This window comes from Hemicordylus capensis, chromosome 3 (assembly GCF_027244095.1).
Source record: "Hemicordylus capensis ecotype Gifberg chromosome 3, rHemCap1.1.pri, whole genome shotgun sequence".
Taxonomy (NCBI): Eukaryota; Metazoa; Chordata; class Lepidosauria; order Squamata; family Cordylidae; genus Hemicordylus; species Hemicordylus capensis.
Window position 1 is genome coordinate 272396102 of NC_069659.1, and position 24968 is coordinate 272421069.

At 40.8% G+C, this 24968-nt stretch overlaps 1 protein-coding gene across 17 annotated transcripts in view; it reads left to right on the forward strand.

The window, feature by feature from the left end:
* The window catches only part of ABLIM1 (actin binding LIM protein 1), a 325523-nt gene that overhangs the window by 201685 nt on the left and 98870 nt on the right, over positions 1 to 24968 (forward strand). For all 17 annotated transcript variants that reach the window (XM_053312321.1, XM_053312318.1, XM_053312316.1 and 14 more), the window contains exons 5-6: positions 9768 to 9894; positions 13625 to 13718. In XM_053312321.1, the coding sequence (XP_053168296.1) occupies positions 9768 to 9894; positions 13625 to 13718 (221 nt within the window). The remainder of the gene's footprint in view (positions 1 to 9767; positions 9895 to 13624; positions 13719 to 24968) is intronic.

A 24968-nucleotide genomic window follows, 5' to 3' on the forward strand; every position in this document is an offset into this window, starting at 1 on the left:
ATGAGTATTTTGAAACAATTGCATCAATTAAAGCAGTCTCTCCTGGGAACTGATTAAAACCTGACTCTAGTTCTGCAGGCTGTGCTTTTAACTTTTAACGTAAGTCATGGCACACCCTAGTTCTCTTTTTGGTTTTCATTTTACCTTGAAGCCATATACAGATTCTTTCTCTACTCTCTCTCACACACACCCTAGCAAAGATTAAAAAAATAACTGAAAGAAAAGCCCAGAAATCCCCAAAGTACATAATGATGTCAGTACCCTGCCTTGTCCTTAAAATGCTCTTGAATTTTATTCACATTGAGTGTAATATGGTTAAAAATTATACAATCAAATATCTGCTAAAGGAAAAAAGGCTCACCTATTTGAAGTAAGCAAGGCATTCATAATATGATAGGGAGTCACTTCCCTAGGTTCTGGTGGCATGTTTTGTCCAGGACTTCTTGAAATAACAACTTGTTTAGATAGATAGATAGATAGATAGATAGATAGATAGATAGATAGTTTTTAGCCACCCATAGATGTAAGTTTGGGTGAGGTATAAATTTGATTAAATAAATAAATAAAACTTGAAAATATTATCCCATACGATGTAAAATGTGTGTGTTAGCATCATGCATTAGGTTTTTAAAAATTGTTGCACACATTTCACTTCCGATTTTAGAGTTTGTAAATGTACTATACAAAAACTCTGATGTTACTGATCTCCTGTTTGAGGGAAACTGTAGAAAGGGATTCACAACACAACAGGTTATGTGTGGTGCAGGATCAGTGCCAAGTAAGTTACTCCTGGACAAGGTGAGAAGTCAGTGCAACACTGGGTAATACAGGCCTTGAAATGTTGCTGAGGTTATTTATCGCCAAAAGGCTTACTCAAACCCACAGCAGCTATTGGAAAATAAAATCTTTGACTTATTGTTGTCTAAACACAACAGTAGAATGTGACTTAGAAAGACTTAAAAGAGAATAAACAGCAGCTCCTCAGAAGCATGGAATTCAGCAAGTAGTACTGTAAGTAACTGTTACCTATTTCCCTATGCTTCGCCTTCCACCTACCTCTGCCATATGTTTCTCTGGGAATAGGGAACAATAGGGAAAAATACATTGCATGAGAATATTAATTGTAGCAAAAAGTATCCATGTTTGAAATATCTGAGGATCCAGCATTATGAGGATCTTGAATTTCAGTCTTGAATATGGCATGAACAAAAAAAAAAAAGGAGTTCATATACTGAACCAGGATCAGTTGCATGTTAATAGGATTCGTTCTGTCTATTGCCTTCTGTAACACTTATCACATAGCCTTAGCTCATACCAGGCCATAGTTTGGAGACCAAACAATGAGGCTGTTCGCATGAAGAAAGAAGCCAAGCCTGAGCTTGGCTGCCTGTAAGAACCACTGGGAGGCACATGGCTCCCAGCGGCACCTCAGCAGCAAATCCACCTAGAGAGCCCGCCTTGTAAACAAGGTTGGTTAAGAGTGCTCCCTTAACCACATTTCCCTGATCAGGTGTGCTGAAGCGCTGAAGGGTACCCACCCATCACTGGGGGTATTCCCACAATGCACCACACACTCACAGAATGCATTGTGGGATTTCCAGGTGCCGGCGTGACACATCTTGGCCTCCACGCTCCCTGGGGCACCGGCGGACCATCTGGGCCCGTGATCTGCATGCATATTGTCTGCATGGAAGGCGGGCTTCTGCAACCTTTCCCGCCTGCTGTCCCACCTGCCAGGTCATGAGAATGACCTCACTATAGCCTGAGCTCATAAACACACTGGCAAACCTTAGTTTAGAGCTAATCTCTTCATCAGTGTGCTAGTTTTCCACTCTTCCACTCTTCAGGTTCAGATGCTTTTAGAAAGAGAGGAATGGCAGTAACTGAGATCTGACAATTCAGACATTTGGTTTGCAAACCCACTTCAGACATTGTTTTCTGTCACGATTCTCGTTGGCCAACGACAGACGATTCAGACAGCACACTAAACCATAGTTAGCCTTCCTTTGACATGATATCTGAACTGAGCCATAGTGTTATTTTATAAACTTCTGCATCTGTTTCATCCTGCTTTTTTGAAAGTAGAACAGAACTCAGGAACTGAGCAGTGAGCCTCCCTGAATAGCTTGCTTTCTTGCATTTGCAGCTGTATTTCAGATGCACTTACTGTGCTCTAGGGAGAAGGGAAGGAGGTACAGTAGGCAACTCTGGAGCAATATCTCCTAGATTAATGAAGATACTAGTGACTGCAGCACACTTACATACTGTATAAGCTGTTGTTGTATACCCAGGAACTTATAAAAAACATTTGGTACATCTAGTATTCCTTGCCATATTATGAATTATTTTTTAATACCCCTTATAGAAATGCTGGTGAAATTCACCAGTAATGAGCTTTGGGTTCATAATGCTTGTCTTAAAGAAGAAACAAATATGCCTGAATTCTCTTCTGGTTTGGACTAAACTCCAAGCAAGAAAGAGGTTCCTAGTTTAAACCTCACCCCTTACCAACTAGCCCATGAATCTCAAACCTTCTTCCCCTTCCCTTTAAACAAAACTTACCCATCCAGGGCAACAGCAGCGGTAAAAGCATGCTGACCACAGTAAGAGTGAAGGATCTGACCTGCTAGTTGCAGTATCTCTTGGAAAAATGCATTTCCCAAAGGTCAATGAGACTTTTCTTCCTAGTGCTTGTAATGAGTACTGTACACTGAACAACAGAGAGGGAAGGTGGAATCAGATCCTCCTCCTTCCCTCTTACAGTGCTGCTGCTGCCCTGGATAGAAAGTTCTGTTGGAAGGGAAGAGGGGAAACGGTATTGGGAATCAGGGATGATTCTGGATGTTGATTGGTTTTGAAAATTAACTATGCTGTGTTCAATTTTTTTTTTTTAATTCTTGCAAATAATTCACTTATTTTTCAAACCAATCCAGCATGAATGGGCTGGGATGGGGCGGGTGGGCTCATCTACCTCTAATGCAGGCTGCACAACTTCAGCCCTCCTGCAGGTTTTGGAGTACAGCTTCCATCATCCCTGAAAGTTGGCCACTGTGGCTATGGAATATGGGGATTATAGTCCAACAACAGCTGGAGGGCCCTGCTCTAATCCTTGAAAAATTTTGTGTGATATAGAGAAATCTGTTATCTTCATATAATTGTACTAGAAATTCTTTTGTGTTTCGTGTTTGACTAGGGATGTGCTCAAAATGGACTTAGCATTCCATTCTGAGCTTGGAACAGAATGCTGAATCTCCAGAATGTTCCAATGGAACAGCCGGTTTTGTTGGCTGTTCAGACAGAATGACCCTGTTCCAACTCGGAACATGCCAAGTGCCATTTTGGATTTAAAAATGTAAGTCTTCTGGCCTCTGTGCAAATGCAGGAGCCATTTATGTGTGGTGCTGTCCATGCAAATGGCTCCTGAGCACACGCAGAGGCCAGAAGAGTGACATTTTGGAATGCAAAATGGTGCTCTGACCATTCCAACTCAAAATGGGCCATTCTGTTCTGCGCTCAGAACAGGGCCTTCATTTTAAGGGCATTCTGTTCCAAGCTCGTAACACTCAAAACGATCCGTTCTGAGCATGCAGTGTTCTGCACATCTCTAGTGTTGACCATAAGATGCCAATTTGTCCCTTCTTTTGGGGAATGTGTGTTTTTATGTGGGTGAATAATTCTTTGGCATACTGGCAAAGAATTTCCTGGCAAAGAAATTCCTGGCAAAGAATACAGCCCAAGCACAGACATTTGCTAGACTCACAATTGTGCATGCCTGCTAACTGAGCAAAGAGGCATCTTTTTAGAGTGGCGATTCTCTTTATTTAGCAGGGGGAGAGCAACTGGCCCTGTCCAACCCCAGTGCAGCATCCCTCCGGTGGCTGTTGCTGGTGTCAACCTTATGTTCCATTTAGACTGTGAGCCCTTTGGGGACAGGGGACCATCTTATTTATGTATTATGTATTTTTCTATGTAAACCACTTTGAGAACTTTGGTTGAAGGGCAGTATATAAATATCCATAGTAGCAGTAGTAGTAATATATTTGTTAGCAGAGTTGACATTATGGGAATACCATATTTACCCAAATCTAAGATGAGATTTTTTGTAGTCCTTGCCTGTTAAATTTGGGGGTGGGTTTGTCTTAAGATATCTTTCTTTTGAATAAGTACAGATATAACCAGTATTTAACCTTTATCTTTTAAGGCATTGTCTTACATTCAGAGTCTCCTTCTATTTGGGTAAATATGGTATTGTGGGCATGTGTTTTATTTATTTATTTCAGATATATGTAAATACAGACCACTGCCTTTGCTGTGTTGAAGCCTTGCAAAATTCATATTGCTTGCTCAGGATGAATGCTGGCTTTTATCTGAAGTTGCTGTTTACAATTCTGCACAGGCATACAGTGTTCCTCTGTTAATTTTAGCAGGTTTGTGTATGAGTGAGTGAGTGAGCAAGTATGCATGTGTGTGTATGTATTATTGGTGTCAGTGTGAATTGAAATAATGGGGTGTAAATATAGTGTGAGTGCATGATACACTAGAAGAGTATTGCCTAGAAAGCCTGTATCGTGATTATATAAAGTATGTCATTTGCTTATGGTGAACATCAGTTGTGGCATGTCAAAATGGATTTCTTATATAAAAATCAGTGTATTGCAGGCAAAAGAGAAACCAGTCAGATGAGATCCCCAAGCGATAAGAAAGTGCATTCTTTTTTCTGACTCTCCCCTCAACCTTTCTTCAGAATGATATGAAAACTATGTTTCTAGTCTCAAGTACACATTGATTTCATATGTTATCATATCCTAATGTCCTGCAGATAAATATACATAGAAATAGTCAATGCAAATACAACTTTGTTGCATGAGTAGACATTCTTCTCAATAATCTCTTTTAGCTATGTCCACTGCAATATCTTCAGAAGTAACTTCTATTGAAAAAAACACTTGGGAGATGTTCACATTTTCATTCAGCTGCTTAAATGTATTGCTGCATGAATGCCAAAGAGAGCAGACTTCCTCAGAGATCCATGGTTAGTATTGTGCTGCATTCTGATAGACCTGGATAAGCTACTCACTGATATGAGTGCAGCTAAATGCTGAGGGAGTTTGTTAAAAAGGCACCTCTTTGCCTAGTTAGCAGCCATAGGTCCTATCCAGTGTTTCCTCTAATTTTTATTACCAGTGAGCAGAAAGAGTTTTGTTCTGAGCAACAATATCATTGCAGTGTGCACACATAACACACACAGACATACACACACCAGGAATCTTTTTAAAAAAAAAATTCCCCAGGCCCCCCATTTTTAACACCACCTCCGGTCTTTCTGGAGCCACCCATCTTCCTCCTCCTTCCCCTGCCCCCAGGCCCCCATCTCCGGTCTCTTTGGGCTGCCAGAGTGAGCTGCCGCCTGTCCCCCTTTCTCTGTTCTCCTCTGGCTGGAGGTTGAGGAGGCTGAGGCCTGGCTGGGGGAGAGGGAGGAGGAGATGGCAGTGGTGCAACTGGAGAGAGGGGGAAATGGGGCAATGCTTCCCTTCCCTTCCTGGCTGTGGAAATGGGTTGCTGGGTAGTTTGGTGGCAGTAGTGGGCGTGGCAGAGACTGCGTGCCCTCCAGAAATGGCTGTGTGAGGGCCTGGGGTTTGTTGCACACATGTGCACCTTAGAGGGAAGCCTGTTCCTATCCACCATGAATTGCTAAGAAAAACATCTCTTGGTAAACTGGGTATATCCTCTTGGAGGTCTAAATCTACTGTATCAAACGTTGCACCAATATTCTCCTGGCTTTTTCATAGCCCATTGAGAATAAAACTTTGCTTGAAAACCCAATATAGGGCAGCTTAAGCTCCAATTCTTTTTTCCAACTTGATTTAAAATTATCAATTAATATCAGTGGAGCGCCCCTGCATCTGATGCTAAATACAGGGGCCATGGCTAGTGGACGTAGAGGCCGCTTCCAGTGGGTTGCACCGTTGCCACCGGCAGCTTCCTACGCACCTGGATAGCCTGATTGTTGCTGGGAATAGTCTCAGTAAAGATGGCTGCTGCCTGCCTTTATTACGAGCTGTGCAAACCAACCAAGCTACCATAGCAAGTTTAACTGTGTGATAGATGTGATCCTTGTTTAAAGCAGAGATCGCTGGCTTGCTGAGCCTTTATTATCCTGATTCAAATATTATCCAAAAGCTCTACTATAGCTGTGTACAGTGGGGCGAAGGGGGAGGAAGTCCCATTCTATCGCGTCACTCACTCACGCACCCTGCAACTCCTGGTTTTGATGGCGTTTGTCTGAAGAGGGAGAAGCTCTCCCCATGATGGGAGGCACATCCATGATTGCAAGAGTGGATTGATCCACCCTCACAATGACGGGTGTGTCTGCTATCATGGGGAGAGCATCTCCCTCTTCAGACAAGCCCCATCAAACCCATGAGTTGTGGGGTGCGTGGGTGAGTGATGGGGGGTGGAATGTTCTCATCTTTCACCCCACTTTACACAGCTGCAGTGAGGCTCTGGGATAATGTATGAAGGAGGATTTTGTGTCTGTAGCATGTGCCTCCTCATTCAGTTCTTTGTATGTTTCCTCCGGAGTAAATTCTTTTGTTAATTGGGGAAGGGGTTAATAAAATATATTTGTTGTAAAAATGAGAGACTAGAAAAAGCTTTTAAATGACTTTTAAAAACACACCTGTTTTATAAGGCTTTTAGTTTATGATGTTTTACAGTATTATTTATGATAATTTTAATCTTTTAAATATGATTTTTAGATGTTACTTCCTATTTGCTATTTGTTTAAATTTTAAACCACCCTGAGATTTTATATAGGGCAGTATATAAATATGACTAAAATAAAATAAATGCAAGCAGGAGGATCACAGTCAGAGCTGATTAAGAGAATGCAGGTGCTTGGCATTGCAATAAAAGGCATTGTTGCTCCAGAGGTATATCTCAGTGAACTGCTTAACTTTGTAACCTACTGCTCAGATAGAGTCACTTGGCCCTTTTTCATAAATAAGCTTTGGTTTTTTAAAAGGGCCCTTGCCTGATTTTACAGGTGCTTGCTCAAACTGTGCTGGGGGCCAGGAGGTCCTCTGAAGATTTCTCTAAATTTGAGAAATTGGAAGGGCTGTGTGAAGACCCCAGGGCTGGGATCCTTCCTGTTCATCCAGGGTGGGGGGAGGGGCCTGTGGCTTGGGGTCACCTGATACTTGAGTCACTGATGCCTCCCAGTTTATATCTTCTCCCAGATATTCTGCTCCATCCCATACCTGGGCGAGGGAAGGCGGTCTAGGATCTGGGGTCATGACAGTAGGATCCGTTAGTGTATTTTAAAAAAAGAATTCTAAGAACCTGTCTGCTCTTACTTCATAGACAGTAAAACAATTTAGGCACCACTAAGTGAGAGCATGTGATTTAAGAGAGAACTGTACTCTGTGTGCTCAGAGGCGGTACCCTCTGATCGCTTTGCTTTCTTTGCTATCTACAGACATCAGTAAATTGCACCTCTTTGTAACTTGCCCCTCATAGGAATTCATGCAGAGAAACGTATGCTGAAGGGCTGTGCCCTCTGCTGACAACTCAAAATGTCCTACTTTCCCCCTGCCATTCAAGCTGATGGCAATGCAAGGGCATCTTGGCCCTCAGCCTGAATGGAAGGGAGAGAAAGTTTCACATTTGAACTGATTTTCAAGAAACATGGATTAGAAGTTTAGCTTATTTATTTACAGTCATTGACCAAGAATAAATCCAGAAATTACAAAGGTTGCAATAGCAAAAAATAAACAATATCACAGTAGCAATTAGAGCGATACCAAATCATCATCACAGCAGTCTCATGAACAGTCCGAGCTCCCCTTTGAATCAGTCAAGGAGCTACGTACCCTAATGGCTATATAACAAAATTTTACCACGGTATAAGAAATAAGGGAATGGATTAGAAGATAACTGGAAGTTGAAAACTTTAATGATATTGGTCTCCGAGAAAATGGAAGAAAACCCGGCAATATTTGAGTGAGCTGTAGTGATCTGTAACTTTCCACTTATTAGTACCACTAACTATTTGTTGAGATTTGAAAATCTCCTCAGTTGAATAGGCAGTGATCAGGATCCAAACTAAATTAGTCATGACTAAGCAGCTCTATAATAACACAAGCAAGTCATCATTAACTTGTGTCCTTTTAATTCAATGGCCTTAGTCATGATTAACTTAGTCTGGATCCTGCCCCAAAGAGCTGTATTCTTTGTTTGCCTTGTCTTACATTGTACTGACTATGTAGTTCTGATATTTAATTTTTATTTGGCTTGAAAGATAGTGTAAAAAGTATATCCAGTCATTTTGTTATTGGTCCAATAGAGGTTGGTCAATTAAAAAGCATGATATTACTTATGTAATGTTTCCTATTCCTTCCTCTGGCTTTGACTGTACTTCTCTGCATTTTTCTGCAGGTACATGCATTGCCTTTTTCACAAGGGCTTTGGCGTAACCCCTTAATCCTCATTTCCAGCTGTAACCAAGTTTAAGTACCAGTAACTGCATTTGCTCAAAATCCTCTCTTTCTGATTTAACTTTCTCTCCTCACCATCTGTTGTCTTTCCTTTTATCTTGAGGGCAGGAACCTGACTTTATAAAGTTCTGCAAAGCATCACATACACAAATACTGTAATAATACTGTTTAAATAATAATAGGAATTAGACATACAAATAGACAAATGGTTCTTTGCTTTGTAATATCTTCAGGATTATGACGTTGGACATACTTTATAATTTAAGAACATCTCTAACTTTGTAACACTCCTATTTTGTTATGTAAGTATTAGCCTATCAGACTTTGAAATACACTTATTTATGTATACAGTTGATTTTCTATTCCTGCTTTTCTGTCCAGGGGTTGCTCTCGTTCTTTCTTCACTCCGGCTCTATGATATAAATTTCACGATGAAGGCGGGAGGAAAGAAGTAGATCCAATCACAGTTGCTGATTATTTAAATGAAAAAACATCAGCAACTGTGACTGGATCTACTTTCTCCTTCCTTTCTTCATCCTGGGAACCAGTAAAATAATCTCAGAATATCAGGACAAGGTCTCACTTCACTCCTAATTTTGGCCTGGAGTCGATGTATAACGATGCCTTCTTTCTTCATGAGCTTCAGATACTTATCTGACTCTCTCTTTTTCTTTGTCCCTTTTCTGTACTTATTCTCACAAGGAGAAGAATAAGACTCTGCTTCCCTGTTATCAAAATCATTCATGTTAGGCAGCTGTACATATCCCCCTTCTTACATAAGTCCTGTTTCTTTTGCAAAGTGTTCTGCCAGCTATTTGTATGACAGATTTAGAATGTTGCTGCCATCTAGAGGACAGTGGTGCCTCATCTCGCCAAGGGATGAGATGAAAAGTCTGATTATCACCCTCATCCTAAGGTCAAAAATGTTACTTTCTAAATGCTGATTAATTTACCTATATGCAATATCAAAACTGATCTTTGTTTAGCATTTAGATGAATCTGAAAGAAAATTAGCTGTGTTTTTAACTTCTTTCAAAGAATCCCATTCTAAGGGCCGGGCTGCATCTATGTATAACTAAGATTAAAATAATATCTGCAGCATGTGGTCTGGACATTCCTTGGAATTATTATTGGCATCTAGTCTGAGAAAATGAAGTGCCCTATATTGTTTCAAAATGACTGTGGCTGGTTTGAGCTTGGAGTGAAAGCTGCTAATGAATGCAGGTCAGTATAATGGAATAGCTTGACATATAGACATTCCTATATCTGCAGATTGTGCAGGCTGCGGGAGAGATATAAAAAATGGACAAGCATTACTAGCCTTGGATAAGCAGTGGCATCTGGGATGCTTCAAATGTAAAGCCTGTGCAAAGGTCCTGACTGGAGAATACATCAGCAAGTAAGATCCTGCTTGTTTGTTTTTGAAATAAACATGTTTGTTTCTTATTGATTGATTGATTGATTGAATTTATATACTGCCTAGTATAAAATCTCTAGGTGGTGTACAGAATTAAAACAAAATATAACACAATTAAAATTCATAAAAAGATAAAAATCTGATAAAAACACATTAACATTTAGAAACCCTTTCCTTATCCCCTTTGTCTTTTTGCTTACTATTTGCCTGATGAAGAATTCTCTATGACTTGGAAGCTAACTGTTCGATACTTCGTTATTTTTTGGTTGGTGATAAATAAAGCATTACCCTACTTTAAACTTGTTTGATAGGCTTTTTAAAAAAAGCGATAGCTCAAAAATTATATTATAACAGGATTTATGATCCTTCCTGTACAGTGTTTAGTGGATGGGCAGGAATGTGGGCTTTATGTCTGACCTTCCATGGGGCAAGGCAAGATGGTGGGGGTTGCTGTAGAAGCTTTTTGCTGCTAATGGGGAGGAAAAAGGCTTCTGGCGATTAAGGCAAGAATTACTTCTCTCCTGCTGAGTTCACCAGTATTTGGCACCCACCTGCCCACCATTGTCATTGCAATTCACACTGCTTCTCAATGGTAGGCAAGTGGTTGCCAAATATTGGAGAACTTGCCAGGAGAAAAGTAATTCTTACCTTAATAGCCAGAAGTAGGAAAAATTCCTTCTTTTCCACTCATGGGGGACCAAGTAGAAATTTTTTCACCTTGTGGAATCAAATTGGCCAGATGTCCACAAGATCCCCCACCCCCACTTCACACTGGGCATTAGGCATAGAACCGGTTCGCCCAGTTCAGTTCAAATTGGAACCAGGTTCGAACCAGGGGGTGGTGGTTCGATTTTGGTTTGAATCGAACCACCCCCTGGTTCGGTTCGAATTTGAACTGGTTTGAATTGGTTCAAAAAAGTGGGTGGGGTGGTAGCTGGCACCCATGGGCACCTGCCACCCAAACCCCAAAGCAACTGGACACTCGTATGATTTTTTATGATTTTTTGAAGTTTATTTTTATTTTTTTCTCATAGGTTATAATGGGACTCAAACCATCCCATTATTCCCTATTTTGGAACACCCATGGGTGCCAATAACCACCCAAACCCCAAAGCAATTGGACACTCCTACAATTTCTTATGAATATTTGAAATATTTTTAATTATTTTTCTCATAGGGTATAATGGGACCAGAACTAGCCCATTATCCCCTATTGTGGAACACCTAGGAGCACAAAAGTGGGGTAGGTGGTAGGCACTCAGGGGTACCTACCACCCAAAAACCCCCAAGGCAATCGGACACTCCTCTGATTATTGGTGAATTTTTAAAGTATTTTTGAATTCCTCATAGCGAATAATGAGGATTTCAGCAAATGTATAGCTTCACGTCGGGGGGAAAGGGGTGTCCTAGAGTAGAGTGTGGTGGGTATTAGTTCCCAAGGTGGGCAAGGAAGCTATCAGAATTATTTGAAAGGAATGGGGCAAAAGGCTGATTTTTAAGTGGTTTTTGAAGTTTATGTGTCTTTAAAGTTTTTCTCCATAAAGAAGCATGGAGGTGTCAGCAAATGTATAACTTCACATTGGGGGCAAAGGAGTGGCCTAGAGCAGAGTGTGGTGGGTAGTAGTGCCCAAGGGGGGCAAGGAAGCTATCAGAATTACTTGAAAGGAATTGGGCAAAGGGCTGATTTTTAAGTGATATTTGAAGTTTATATGTCTTTAAGGTTAGCAGATGAGCGTGGATTCATGGTTTGTCATTGAAAATCTTATATGCTACCAAAGAATCTACACTCAGAACACCTCAGAAACAACAAAACCCAGTACCCAATGGGTTAGCAACCCATGGGGGTGGTTAGCACCCTTGCTCTGGGCCACCCCAGCACCCCACAAGTGCAATTATGGGGCTGCTGAAACCTCCATTCTTCCCTATGGAGAAAAACCTTAAAGCCACTCGTGGGGTGCTGGGGTGGCCCAGAGTGAGTGGTGGTCTAGTGCACAGAGGGTGCCAACCACCCCCATGGGTGGATCATGTAAAAGAAGGCGCTCTCTAAGATATCTCGGACCCAAGCCGTTCAGGGCTTTAATAACCAGCACTTTGTATTTGGCCTGGAAACATATCGGCAGCCAGAGTAACTGTTTCAAAACAGGCATCATAAGGTCTCTCCGATTTGCCCCAGAGACTAATCTGGCTGCCGCATTCTGAACTAACTGAAGTTTCTGGACTACGTACAAAGGCAGCCCCACGTAGAACGCATTGCAATAGTCAAGCCGAGAGGTTACCAGCTGGTGCACCACTGTTTTGAGGTCATCCTCTTCAAGGAATGGGCGCAGCTGTCGAATCAGCCGAAGCTGATAGAAAGCACTCCTGGCCATGGCCTCCACCTGAGATACCAGGGTGAGGCCTGGGTCCAGGAGTACTCCCAAGCTGCGCACCTGCTCCTTCTGGGGGAGTGTAACCCCATCCAGCACAGTTTATGAGGGAATCTATATATAAGCAAAGGGCTCATTCCCTTAATGACCTAGAAGGGCACTGTATTTGATTCTATCCATCCCCCCTCCTTATATTAAACAATATAAGATCCATCAATGACTTCAGTATAATCAGCTCATTCAATAAGTAAACTGAACTATTAAATTAATAATGGTGCAGTTGAAAGGTCCGTGGCTTTTGCTGGCTTTCTGGGAAGGTTGTTCTACACAGAAAGACCACCACAGGAAATGCCTTGCTCTGTGTCTCGTCAGTCTAATTTGCCTAGAAGATAATACCTGAAGCCAGGCTTGTTATTGAGATCTTAAAGGATATGTGGAAACATCTAGATAGAGGCCCTGACCAAGTTATTTTGGGCCTAAGCCATTAGGGTTTGTGTCTGGTAGGTTTGAGACAGCATGAATAAGTGGTATACATTAGAGAGGGGTATAGTGCTGCCTGAGGACAGTTACCAAATGGCCAGTTACTGATTTCCCACATGCCCCTGGTGGGGTCCAGCCCTCTGTCAAAACCAATATGTTCAGGTGTGACAGTGCATGGGGCAGCAGGGAGGAAGGAAGGTTTCTAGCAGCCTCCTCTTTTCTCCTTGTGCTTCTTGCAAACTTTGCAAAGAGTGTGGGGAGAGGAGCATTTTGCAAAACTTACAAGGGCAATATCACTCCTGAACAGCTGCTCCAGTATGTGTATATGGGGGCAATTTACCACCCCAATGGCACCCCAGTAATCTGCTGCCTGAGGCAGATGGCCTTGCCTCATGAAAGGGCTGCCCCTTGCAGTAAACAAAGGTATGAATTTTAAAAATTGTTTTCAATTACTTGAAAACAAAAAATGTATCATATTCATGTTTCATACCCATCTTTAGTATTTATCTAAGGAGCTCAAGAAGTTGTACTAACAACTGAGAGATGGTGATTGGCCCCAGGCACCCATTGAACTATATAGTTGAGTGGGTTGTGAACCTGGTCTCTGTGGCCATATTCCAGTACACTAACCACTCCACCATACTGGCTCTTAGAAATGCCCTGTGGTTAGTCATAATAGCAAGTTGAGTATATGACAAAAGATAACAAGCTATATTTGACATTGCTAAGTATAGCATAACTTGTCTTGCCAAGTACCCAATATTTACACTCACCCCAAGCCTTTCCAGTGTATTAGTGAGAGTTCTGCATGAAATAATGGGTGTAAAACTGTAGGAGCTGATTTGTGTCTTGTGGATTACTTTCAGAGATGGTGCCCCTTACTGTGAAAAGGACTATCAGGTTCTCTTTGGTGTCAAATGTGAAGCATGTCACCAGTTCATAACTGGGAAAGTTCTAGAGGTAAGCAAACTGCATTGTTGTAAGCCATGTTCCATCTGTCAGTCTTTTGTTTTCTATGTTTTAAAGGACAAGACATCACATAATGTTGTTCAATGGCGGCAGACTTTGATCAGCACTAAATTCTTGGGAAAATTCTACCCATTGTTTTCAACCGTGGGTGATGCACATGAGGGAAAAACATCAAGGAGAAGTAACACAAACAAAAGTGTCAGTACTCGTAGTTGAAGGGAATTTAATGGGATGTAAGATTAAAGAAGCAATGTTTATAGAGCAGTTGCAACCCACTATTAATGTAAAGGAAGAGGTGAAAGAAGCTATGAGGTATATTGGTTGCTGAAAGGGTTAAAAAGTTTGCTTGTTTTCTTTTCTCCCTTCTCAGTTGTTTCTGCTTTGGGTTTGGCTACTGTATTTAAAGCTTGGAGTGTTAACAGCTGGTATGCTGAAAAGAGCACTGATGATGGTGTTTTCTACTGAAATGTTTGCAAGTGTATTTTAACATCCTGTTTTTTGCATTAAAGAGGTTATTTTGTAACTTTGGCGAAGTGTTGCCATGTGCGTTTCATCGCCATTATCATTTATATCCATTGTTTTATTTTAAAAGGAAATATGTTATAGTACTGAGTTTTTGAAAGCATTTCAGCACCTGAAGCATTTGGGTCAGATATTCTAGAGCTTGAAACATGCTGAATGTTGGGGAATAGTATACTATTTCTTTATTTAAAAAGACATTATAATGAGGAAAAACGAGTTAAGAAGTACAAAAAGAATTTAAAACTTATTTTGTCCTTTCCATTGACCACGGGCCCTAATGTTCCTGAGCCTTGTATTTAGTTACAGTTGTTTCTGCCTATCATTGTATTGGTTCTGTGCAAGTTGGTGACTCTGTAGAACTTAGAAATACGAACAAACATGGTTGGTTGATTGATGGAATGAATGCCAGGGCCCCATCACAATTCCTAAATGTGTGAAAGCCTCTAGTAGCCTTTTTCCACGAGTCTCACAGATAAAATGGTTTTGATGTATCTGAATTACTTAGCATAGGTCCAGAAATGCCAAAGAGTGAAGGGGAAAAAATCTTAAAATGGAAATGCAATGGAACCTGTCTTATATACAGATGGGGGTTGTTTTAGGGCCACTCTAGTGCTCTCTGTTAGATATGCTGTTTACTTACCTGTAAGTATTACCTATTTGTAGAAGCATGCAAACAACACTGCACATTCACATTCAAATATGTATTCATTTATATCATTGTGTGTGTGTGTGTGTGTGTGTAATGTTCTCAATACAACTGCAATTTATATCATTTTTAAAAGCTCAAAATGATGGATTGTTCGATTTCTTTATCATTTCCCTAGTAAAACTCATTCAATTATTCCTAAAAGTAGATTTTTGATGCTTTGGAGCATGCAAAAGATTACTTGCAATAAAAGTTTCTTTGTTTAGCTTTTGATTGCTCTTTCTCTGTCTTTTCTCGGTATGAGATTCCATAAGTTTTAACAACGAGATCTTGTGTGCATGTGGCTAATATACTTCAATTAAGTGGTATAAAGTTTAGTACAGTCACAGCAGAAATACACTAGAGGGCAGCACCAGTCCCTATAAGAACATTGTATAGATTGAAGTTGGGATTCAGCATGCTTTTTCTCACTTTCCTTTTCTTTATCTATTAAATGGGATTTAAATTCATCACAGCTAGTGTGATGGAGATTGCAAGATTAATGAAGGTACTGGCTATTAAGAAGCATAGATGGACCCTGCTATACGCGGTACCGGCCATCCGAGCCCAGAATACATGGAACACAAAGGGTTAAGTTCCACATTGTCGGGGTGGCTGGAAATGCTCTCCGAGGCCTTTTCAGCCACCATTTTGGGAGCAGAAGCCATTTCATGGCTCATTTTTTTTAAAACAACATTTTGTTTGTTTGTGTGCATGATTTTTCACAGACAAATGACCAATTTGGCACTGGGGGTGGTGCATTCCTGGAAGGCTGGAGACATGTTGAGTATGGTAGGGCACTTAATTTCTTGCCTCCAATGTTTTCCCCTTCCCTCAAATTCCAGGAATCTAACCCCCCCCCAATTCCCATTGCCCTAATGCCCCTCTATCCACGGTTCCAATATCCATGGTTCCCCCACAGAATGGGATCCCCGTGGATAATGGGGTTCACGTGTAATAACTGTTAAATGGAGTTGCCTTTAGGAGATCAGTTTAAACACATTAGACTACATTCTTCCAATCTGGCTAATTCATTAATCATCTTCATTCAGGTCTTATTTTTTAAACTTCAGTTATTCTAGAATTCTTGTGTTATCAATAAAGGCCACTTATTTTCTGTTTTCAATGTATATACATGAAGAATCCCTAAATAAAATTTAAGTAATCCCCAGCTGACTGACTAAAGATGCACCTTTTAAAGTGAGAACTCCCTTATATATAACAGGGGGAGAGTAACTGTCCATTTTTCCCAGGGGCTCTTGCTGGTGTATGTCTTGTTTTTATTTTGTTTTGTTTTTAGATTGTGAGCCCTTTTGAGACAGGGAATCATCATTTTCTTATTTCTTTTTCTATGTAAATTGGAACAACCAGTTTAGATTCTGTTAAGATAAGAGTATAGTTCTTACTTTCATTAGGTGTTACAGACTCTTGAACAGTTGAATAAGATAGCTTTGTAAGATACTGGATAATTCTTCTTTCCCTCACACTGCAGGAAACATTTGAGAATAGACTTCCCAAAGGCAGGTATTTCATCTGTTGCATGATATAAATGGATGAGATGTAATCCGCCCAGACATTTGCATTTGGGGTGGTATAGAAATGTGCTAAATAAATAAATTATTGTGATCAACACAGGAAAGAATGGGTGTGTGAATCAGTTTATGGAGCTTGATGTATTCTAGAGGGGATATCTAAGGTTTATGATGGGAGCAGCATTAATAGGGCAGTGATTAAGTCCTGATGCTGTACATTTCATGTTCTTGCAAGGAGTGTTTCTTACAAAGGAGGGAACAATGTTTTATAGCTGTAGGCTTGATTACTTTCTCACCATCACTCTCTCACTTCATCCAGTTAAAAATAAAGGAAGAGAAAAACAATGTCTATCATAGTCTCTGCTTATCCTTTTGTCCTTTGGCTTTTATAACATGTAGAAACTGATGAGCCTTTATATAAACTCATTAAAAAGTGATAAATATCCAGCAAGGAAAAAATCTGGGACACGCTCAAGAAGTCATGAAATTTGGGGGAAGGCTACACAGAGCTATTGCCATGGTAACAAAGGACAGCAGTTTTTGTTAGTAGAGGGATTGGAAATGCATGATTGGAAAGAAATGCTTGTTTCCTGTTGGCTTCTGCTCAAACCCTCCTGTATCAGGAACTGATGGTATGAAAAGAATTTAGGCTTATCATAAATAAACTCTGCATTAAATTAACCTAGTGCAGCCTACATTTCTCAGCCTCAGTATATGAATGATATGTTCAATGTATTGCTTGGCAACTTATATTTTACAACTCTGTGTACATAGATGCTACACTGCTGTACTCCAGGCTTTTTTACACATGAGTGTTTTCCTATAGGGATATTATTTTGATATAGGAAGAAGTGTGCATTTTCAAATATGGCAAATGTATACATGCTTGTTTTACTACATGTACAAGTGATGATATAAATCTTCTAAAATATTCAGTTGCAATGATACAATGTTCTTTTCCTGTATGTAAATGATGTTTGTGTAGGAAAATGATTATGTGTGAGCTGGTCCTTAATCTTGTTTTGTTTGTTTTTTAAAAATTCTGTATACAGAACTCATCTTCTAGTTTGTCCCAATTCAATGACATTTTTGGTCATCCAAAACTCCAAGTTTTCTGATGATCTCACCCAGTGGTTTCATGTAGATGTTAAAAGGATGGAGCCCTGAGGGGACACCATACAATAGCTCTTGTTTCAGAGAGCAACTATCTCTTAGCGACACCATCTGGAATCTACTGGAGAGATAGGAACAGAACCACTGCAAAGCAGTACTACCTGTTCACAAATCCCCCTAATGATCCAGAAGGATGCTGTGGTCAATAGTATCAAAAGCCACAGAAAGGTCCAAAAGAACCAACATAGTCACACTCCCTCTGTGCATTCCTTGGTAGAGATCATCCATTAGGCCGACCAAGGCTGTCTCCACCCTAAAAGAAAAGGTAAAGTGTGTTGTCAAGTTGATTTCAACTCCAGGCATCCACAGAGCCCTGTGGTTTTCTTTGGTAGAATACAGAAGGTGTTTACCATTGCTTCCTCCCATTCAGTATGAGAAGACGCCTTTCAGCATCTTCCTATATCATTGCTGCCCAATATAGTACCAGCGGAGATTCGAACCAGCAGCCTTCTGCTTGTTAGTCAAGCATTTCCCCGCTGCACCATAACCTGTTCTAAAGCCAGTTTGAAATTAATCTAGTCTTCCAAAATGGCCTGGAGTTGATCAGCCACCGCCCTCACAATTACCTTGCCCACCCAAGGGATGTTGGAGACTGGCCTATAATTATCCATCACTGAGGACTTTAGGGCAGGCTTCTCTGTGCTTTGCTCCAGTTGGTCATTGTATTAAACCAATCTTTCAATATGCAAAAATAAAAATAATATCCATCACATACCATTTGTGCTAACTCGTATGTCCAGGTAGTCACATTGTGGCTGCCCATGTGGAGTCTCTTCTCTATGTGGTGAGCTGTTAGGGTTAGCCACTTGCCACATAATTCAACATTTTGCCACATTTTTTTTAAAGTGCTTGTGGGTACATGAAAATAAGAGGCTCCATGTGATGACTGGCTTGAGAGAAATGTCTCAGTGCAGAATTAAGCAGCATCTACTCAGTTGGATAGAGCTGTATTTTATTTGGAGAGCATGATCTTTTGTGGAATCCCATCCACATCTTCAGATGCTGAAATTGATTGAACAAGATCAAGCATTACAAGGTTAGATGTTTGAATTTTAAAAGAAAATGGCTTCAATGGAACTAAAGGTGTGCAAATTCCACTGAAGCCATTTTCTTTTAAAATTCAGACATCTAACCTTGTAATGCTAAATAAAGGTGCATACTTTCTCCTACCAGATTTTATAATAAGAAATCCATCATTCCTGTTGAGAACTTGGTTCTCACAATTAAATCATATTCCAGTAGAGAGTATGGTCCAGGAGAGGAGAGCTGGTCTTGTGGTAGCAAGCATGACTTGTCCCCATAGCTAAGCAGGGTCTGCCCTGGTTGCATATGAATGGGAGACTTGATGTGTGAGCACTGTAGGATATTCCCCTCAGGGGATGAAGCCACTCTGGGAAGACCAGAAGGTTTCAAGTTCCCTCTCTGGCTTTTCCAAGATAGGGCTGAGAGAGATTCCTGCCTGCAACCTTGGAGAAGCCACTGCTAGTCTGTGAAGACAATACTGAGCTAGATAGACCAATGGTCTGACTCAATATATGGCAGTTTCCTATGTTCCTATGTTCCAGTCCTCCTCCTGCCACCTCATATTTCCTGCTTCAATATCCATCTATAGAAAACAATCATAGACTAATATGAGTTTGAACTTGAATTTTGTTCCTTTAAGTAGCTTCCCCTAGACACACCTAGTTCATGGCTCTTGGCATAGTTTTGTAAAATATATTTTACAGAGGTTGCATCATGGATTCATATCTGACCGTCATTCCCACTAGATTTTGACTAATTAGAATTGGGTTTATTGAAAAGGACTAGAACTCCCAGTATAACAGAACTGTGACAATGAGGATTGAAATTACAGTTTTCCCAACCCAATTATTAACCCAGTTAACTGCAGATTTAGTTTAAAGCTGAGCTGAATATTTGTCCGCAAAATGTGCACATGTCAAGTACAGTTTTTTTAGAATAGCTGAATGCAGTATACAGCTGACTTAGGTAGCTTCACAAATACAGGAATTATCTAGTTACCAACTATTAAATGGCCTGACAACATAATATTTACTGACTCTAGGTGGCTCTAGGTGGTTCACAAATATAAAAACAGATTAAAAAAACAAATAAATAACTCATTAAAACAAAATTAAAACTAGTTTAAAATCATTTCAGTACTCACTAAAGGCCAGGCTTAAAAGATATATTTTAGGACTCTTTTAAAGGCTGCTAAAACTCTTAAGCCTCTAATATCCATAGGGACCACATTCCAGAGGGGGCCTGATCCTAAGTTTCTGCTAGGCAAGCTGGTGGCAGCCAGAAACAGATCTCTCCTGGGAAACTTAAACCTGGGAAACTTGGGATCGTACTGATGAAGGCACTCTCCCAGGTAACCCAGTCCTAAGCCATTTAGGGCTTTAAAGGTAATTACCAGCACTTTGTATTTTGTCTGGAAACATATTGGCAGCCAGTGCAGCTGTTTTAAAACAGGCATAATATGGTCTCTCAGAAAAACCCCAAGACCAATCTGGCTGCTGCATTTTGAACTAACTAAAGTTTCCGAATGACATACAACGGCGGCCCCACGTATAGCGCATGACAGTAGTCAAGCCGTGAAGTTAACAGTGAGTGCACTACAGTTGTGAGATCACTATCTTTAAGGAATGGATGCAGCGGTTGTGTCAATCGAAGTTAATAGAAAGCACTCCTGGCCATAGCCTCCACCTGACACACCAGGGTGAGGCCTGGGTCCAGAAGCACTCACTAGCTACATACTTTTGCCTTTAGGGCAAGTGCATCCCTGTCCAGAACAGGCAGTTCTATCATATCCCTAGAATTATGACTCCTCCCCATTAGTACCTCTGTCTTGTTTGGATTCAGCTTCAATTTATTATCACTTACCCATGCCATCCCAGGACTTGTGGCTGTGGGCCATCTCCAGCCTCAGAGGCACGATGCTTCTCAATACCAGTTGCAGGCGAGCAACAGCAGGAAAGAAGGCATGCACATACCTCTTGCCTGTGGGCTCCCCAGAGGCATCTGGTGGGTGTCTGTGTGAAACAGGATGCTGGACTAGATAGGCCTTTTGCCTGGTCCAGCAGGGCTGTTCTTATGTTCTTAGCTGAAGGCAGGCATTCAGAGCTATAGCATTTCCTGATGATAATGTCATGGAGAAATAGATTTGGGTGTTGTCATTATGCTTATCAGGAAGCTAATCAAGGGAATTGAAGTAAACTTATTTTTCCGAAAAGGTCCTTTATGAATTTGCAGGTTCTTTTATGTGAACTGAAAAAGATTTAATTGCTTAAAGTGCTATATATCTATATATCTAAGTAGTATTTTGGATAATGGGCAGCCTCAATAACTTGCCATTTTGGAAAGCACTGGAACTCAGCTTTGCTTGGTATAGACGGAAACATTTTTACACACACCCTCTGTCTCTCACTCACTCCCCAGGGTGCTGACTTTAGCACTTTGAGAGAGGAATCCTCTTAGTAGCTCTGTGAAGTTTATTACACTGAGATACAAGCAAATGGTACTGCCCTCACCTGAAGCAATATAACCTCCCTCCTTCTTTTTTCACAATGGACTGGCCCATTGATTGCTAGCTTGAACTGAAAAGCCTGAAAAGTCTCATGCTTTGTGCAGCAGTGATTGGGAAGCCGAATGTAGTGTAGTGATTCTGAATGAAGAGAGGGCTGTGGTTTGGATGAGAAATAGACTTGGAGGTTACAAGAGATCAGTGAGAACGTGATCTGGAAACAACTTGATGTCAGCAAGACATTTCCAGAGTTCTTTGCATCTGCGGAAAGTGGGGAGTGTACAGCTCCCTGGACTGGCAGGTTTTGGAAAGTATACCAGAGAAGCCTGAGTAGAAGGTAACTGCCTCCTTATGAAATAAAGGTGGGGAATATACACCCCTAGCTGGGAAAGGTGCATGTATGAATCTTTCCCACTGAAAAAGCATACAGCTTTAAGGGGTTTAAGTATAGAATAGGGAGCAGGAATAAGGGGTGATCCAGTTTCTTCTCGTTGTATGGCAAACAGGCTGCAAGAGCAGAATATGCTTTTTTGCAGTCGGGGTGGCTTCCTTCTGTTGGGGGATATATTCTACTATGTATATACCTTGTGTTGCATTTTATTTTCTTATTGAATAATCCTTAACGTGCTATGCTTTCCTGCTATTCCTTTAGATATAATTTTCACGGAAAATGTTTTCCATATTAGTTTACACTCAAACCTATATGTTTTTCAAAAACGTTTTACTGTGAAATGAGGACATTAAACTTTTAACTACAATCTTCACATAGATGCACTGGTGAAGCTTCTTAGTAGAACAGAATGGTGGGTTGTTGTTTTTAAAGCTGCCGCATAATTTCTTTTATAATTATGTGTGTTACTGTCACTACCCAGAAGACACCTTAGAAACTACATTTTACCATAACTACTTTGTGATTGGTGTCTTAGATTATTGTGGGAAAGGAACATTTTAAGCACTCATTAACTTTCTTCATTGGTAGTGTATACCGTCATGTTTAACTCTGAGAAACTTTGTGGTTTCTAAAGAGTGTTTGCACATTACCTTTGTTTAGTTGGTTGTAAATGTAATTGATTCAAACCCATTTCAGTCTGAGTCTGCAGAGGCATTTAAACTTTAGAAATATATCCAGAGTGTTCAAAAGCAGTGTGTGAAACTGAACAAAGCATATTGGTCACAGCTGCTTTGTCAACTGAGATTTGTTCAGTGTACAGCCTGATTTGTGTCTAAAGCAATTCCAGGAAGAAGGCGTATTAAGAGAATGTGTAAAGGGAGGCCTGTTGCTCAGTGGCAGAGCACACATTTTATATGCAGAAGGATCCTGGGTCAGTCCCCGGCATCTCAAGATAGGGCAAAGAAAATCCCCTGTCTGAAACCTGGACAACTGCTGCCAGGAGGCCTATTCAGACATTATGTTGAACCTGCATTTAGATGTTTGTACACAGGTACATGTTTTTGTGTGAATGAATATACCCAGGTTCATTTTAAAAGTGTGAACCTGGGTTTAGGCCCCTCAAATGCATGGTACAGATAGGAAATGTATTGCAGTACCTATGATCAACATATCATTGAATAGCTTTACTTGTGTACAGATCTCAACCTGTGTACACAGTATATTTATTTGAATGTTGAACATAATGTATCAGTAGGGCTAGTGTTGACTTGGTATAACGCAGATTCATATGTTCACAGAGCAGGCAGGGGACAGTAAATTACAAAGAAAAACATGTATTGTGTCAGAAATATAAATGGAGTTATGAAACCATTTGTATATCATTATTGTTTTGGAATAGCTCATGATGCTTTGTAGGCATTTTTAAAAAATTGTTATTTTACTGGATTCTACACTTAAACGTTCTATTACCTGTTGGAAAGTATTGGCCAGATTTCCTGCTGCATTGCCTTGGGAGTTACCTGTTAAGTTTGAAAAACCTGGTGTTTCTGCTGCATAACTTTTGTGATTTCAGTGCAATATTTTTGAGGCTGATGAATTACATTTATTTTGTAGTTGAAAGTGATGCTGTAACTGCTCAGAGTATGTACAGATCTTTTTGGTCCTATAAGCACTTTTTGCAAGTGCTTCAGTGACAGGTTGCAGGTTGTTTTAATATTTCAAAAACCTGTTTGGAACATGTGGTGGACCAGAAGAAATGAGCATGCATATGAGAAGAGGATTGTAGTTCAGTGGTGGAGTACCTGTTTTGCCCATTACTAGGTTAAATTCCTGGTATTTCACGTTTAAACGCCTCCACGTACCCACCTGCCATAGGCAAAAACACTCCTCAAACAGCACATAATGGACATGGCGTGCCAACCTTTAATGGTTTAGTGCCAAACCTGCACGGCTTAGGTCCTTAGAGAGCACCAACCCTGGAGTACCAACCCTGAATGGCTTAGGTCCTTAGAGAGCACCACCTTCTGCATGATCCTTCACCACATGCTAAGGTCATCTGAGGAGGTCCGTCTCCATTTACCACCGGTACATCTGGTAGCGGGCCTTCTCTGTAGCTGCCCCTGGGCTGTGGAATGTACTCCTGGCAGAAATCCGTAGCTTGAGTTTTCAACTGTTTTTTAAATTGTTTTGTATTGATTGATTTTAAAATGAACAATTCATAGGTTTTGTTTTGGCTGCTGTGCACCCCCAGAGCTGTTTGGATGGGGCGGCATATAAATGAAATAAATAAACAAACCGATCTGGGGAGGGCCCCACACTTCCTTATCAATGAAAGACGAAGATGCACTGCATCCCCTGCTACATAGCTAATGCAGTTGCAAATCACAGAAGGAACTTCAGCGTGGTCCGGTGTGGTGCCCTTCCCTCAGCTCTGCTAGAAGGCAGATACAGGAAGATCCCTCCTTTGGAATGCCTGTACCCCTGCGACTCTGGGCAAGTTGAAACAACAGCGCATGCCCTCCTCTACTGCCAGTTCTACAGAGACATTCACACCACCCTCAGTCTCCCGCCATTACTCAAGTTCTCAGGTTGCACAAGCCAATTTTATACCTCTCTTCTGCTCTCTGACGCCAAACCTGCTACCATGTACAATGTTGGCAAGTTCTGCACGGCAGTGTGAAAAATCAGGCTGGTCCTGACATGCAGCAAGACTTAAGCAGGCCAGACTCAGCACTAAGCCTTATCACCCTGTTTTAGCTCACTTATTAGAATTTTATAGTAGCATTTTATAATCAGTATTCCAAAGTTTTAGATTTTTGCAGATTTTTAGATTTTAAGACCTTGGGCTTTTAGACTTTTGGCCCTTGGGATTCAGGATCTTAGGATCTAGCATAATAACTCTCTTTGATGTTCGTTTTGTGCCACTTTCATGCCTTCTGTGTCATTTTTATACTTTTTATGTCATTCTACAATTGCACCATTCTTCCTAGTGCAAGCTGCCATATGAAAACAGGTGAGAAACCTCCCAGAAGTATGCACTGAGTTACTTTTAGAGCTTCTCATTTCTTATGTCTGGAAGCATAGGGCTGCCTCTGGCCATGGCTCATTTTGTTGGCCTTGGTGTACATATCTTGCCAGCCTTCTCCTCATGTGGGATCCAGAGTCCTTGGAGCAACTTTGATAAGTTTCAGACCCCCTTTCTGAGGTGTGGTAGCACTCAGTTATAACTCCTGAAACTGCATGCTTGAGAATAAGCTGTTTGTGTATGTGTGTGACAGAGAAACAGAGAGAGAGAGAGAGTGTACAAAGGGGCAAATAGGAATAGAAACATTGCTAAGGTTGTATGCATGCATATATCAGGTCACAGTAGTTGTCATAAATGTTAAAAAATGTTTCTGAGCTAGAGGACTCT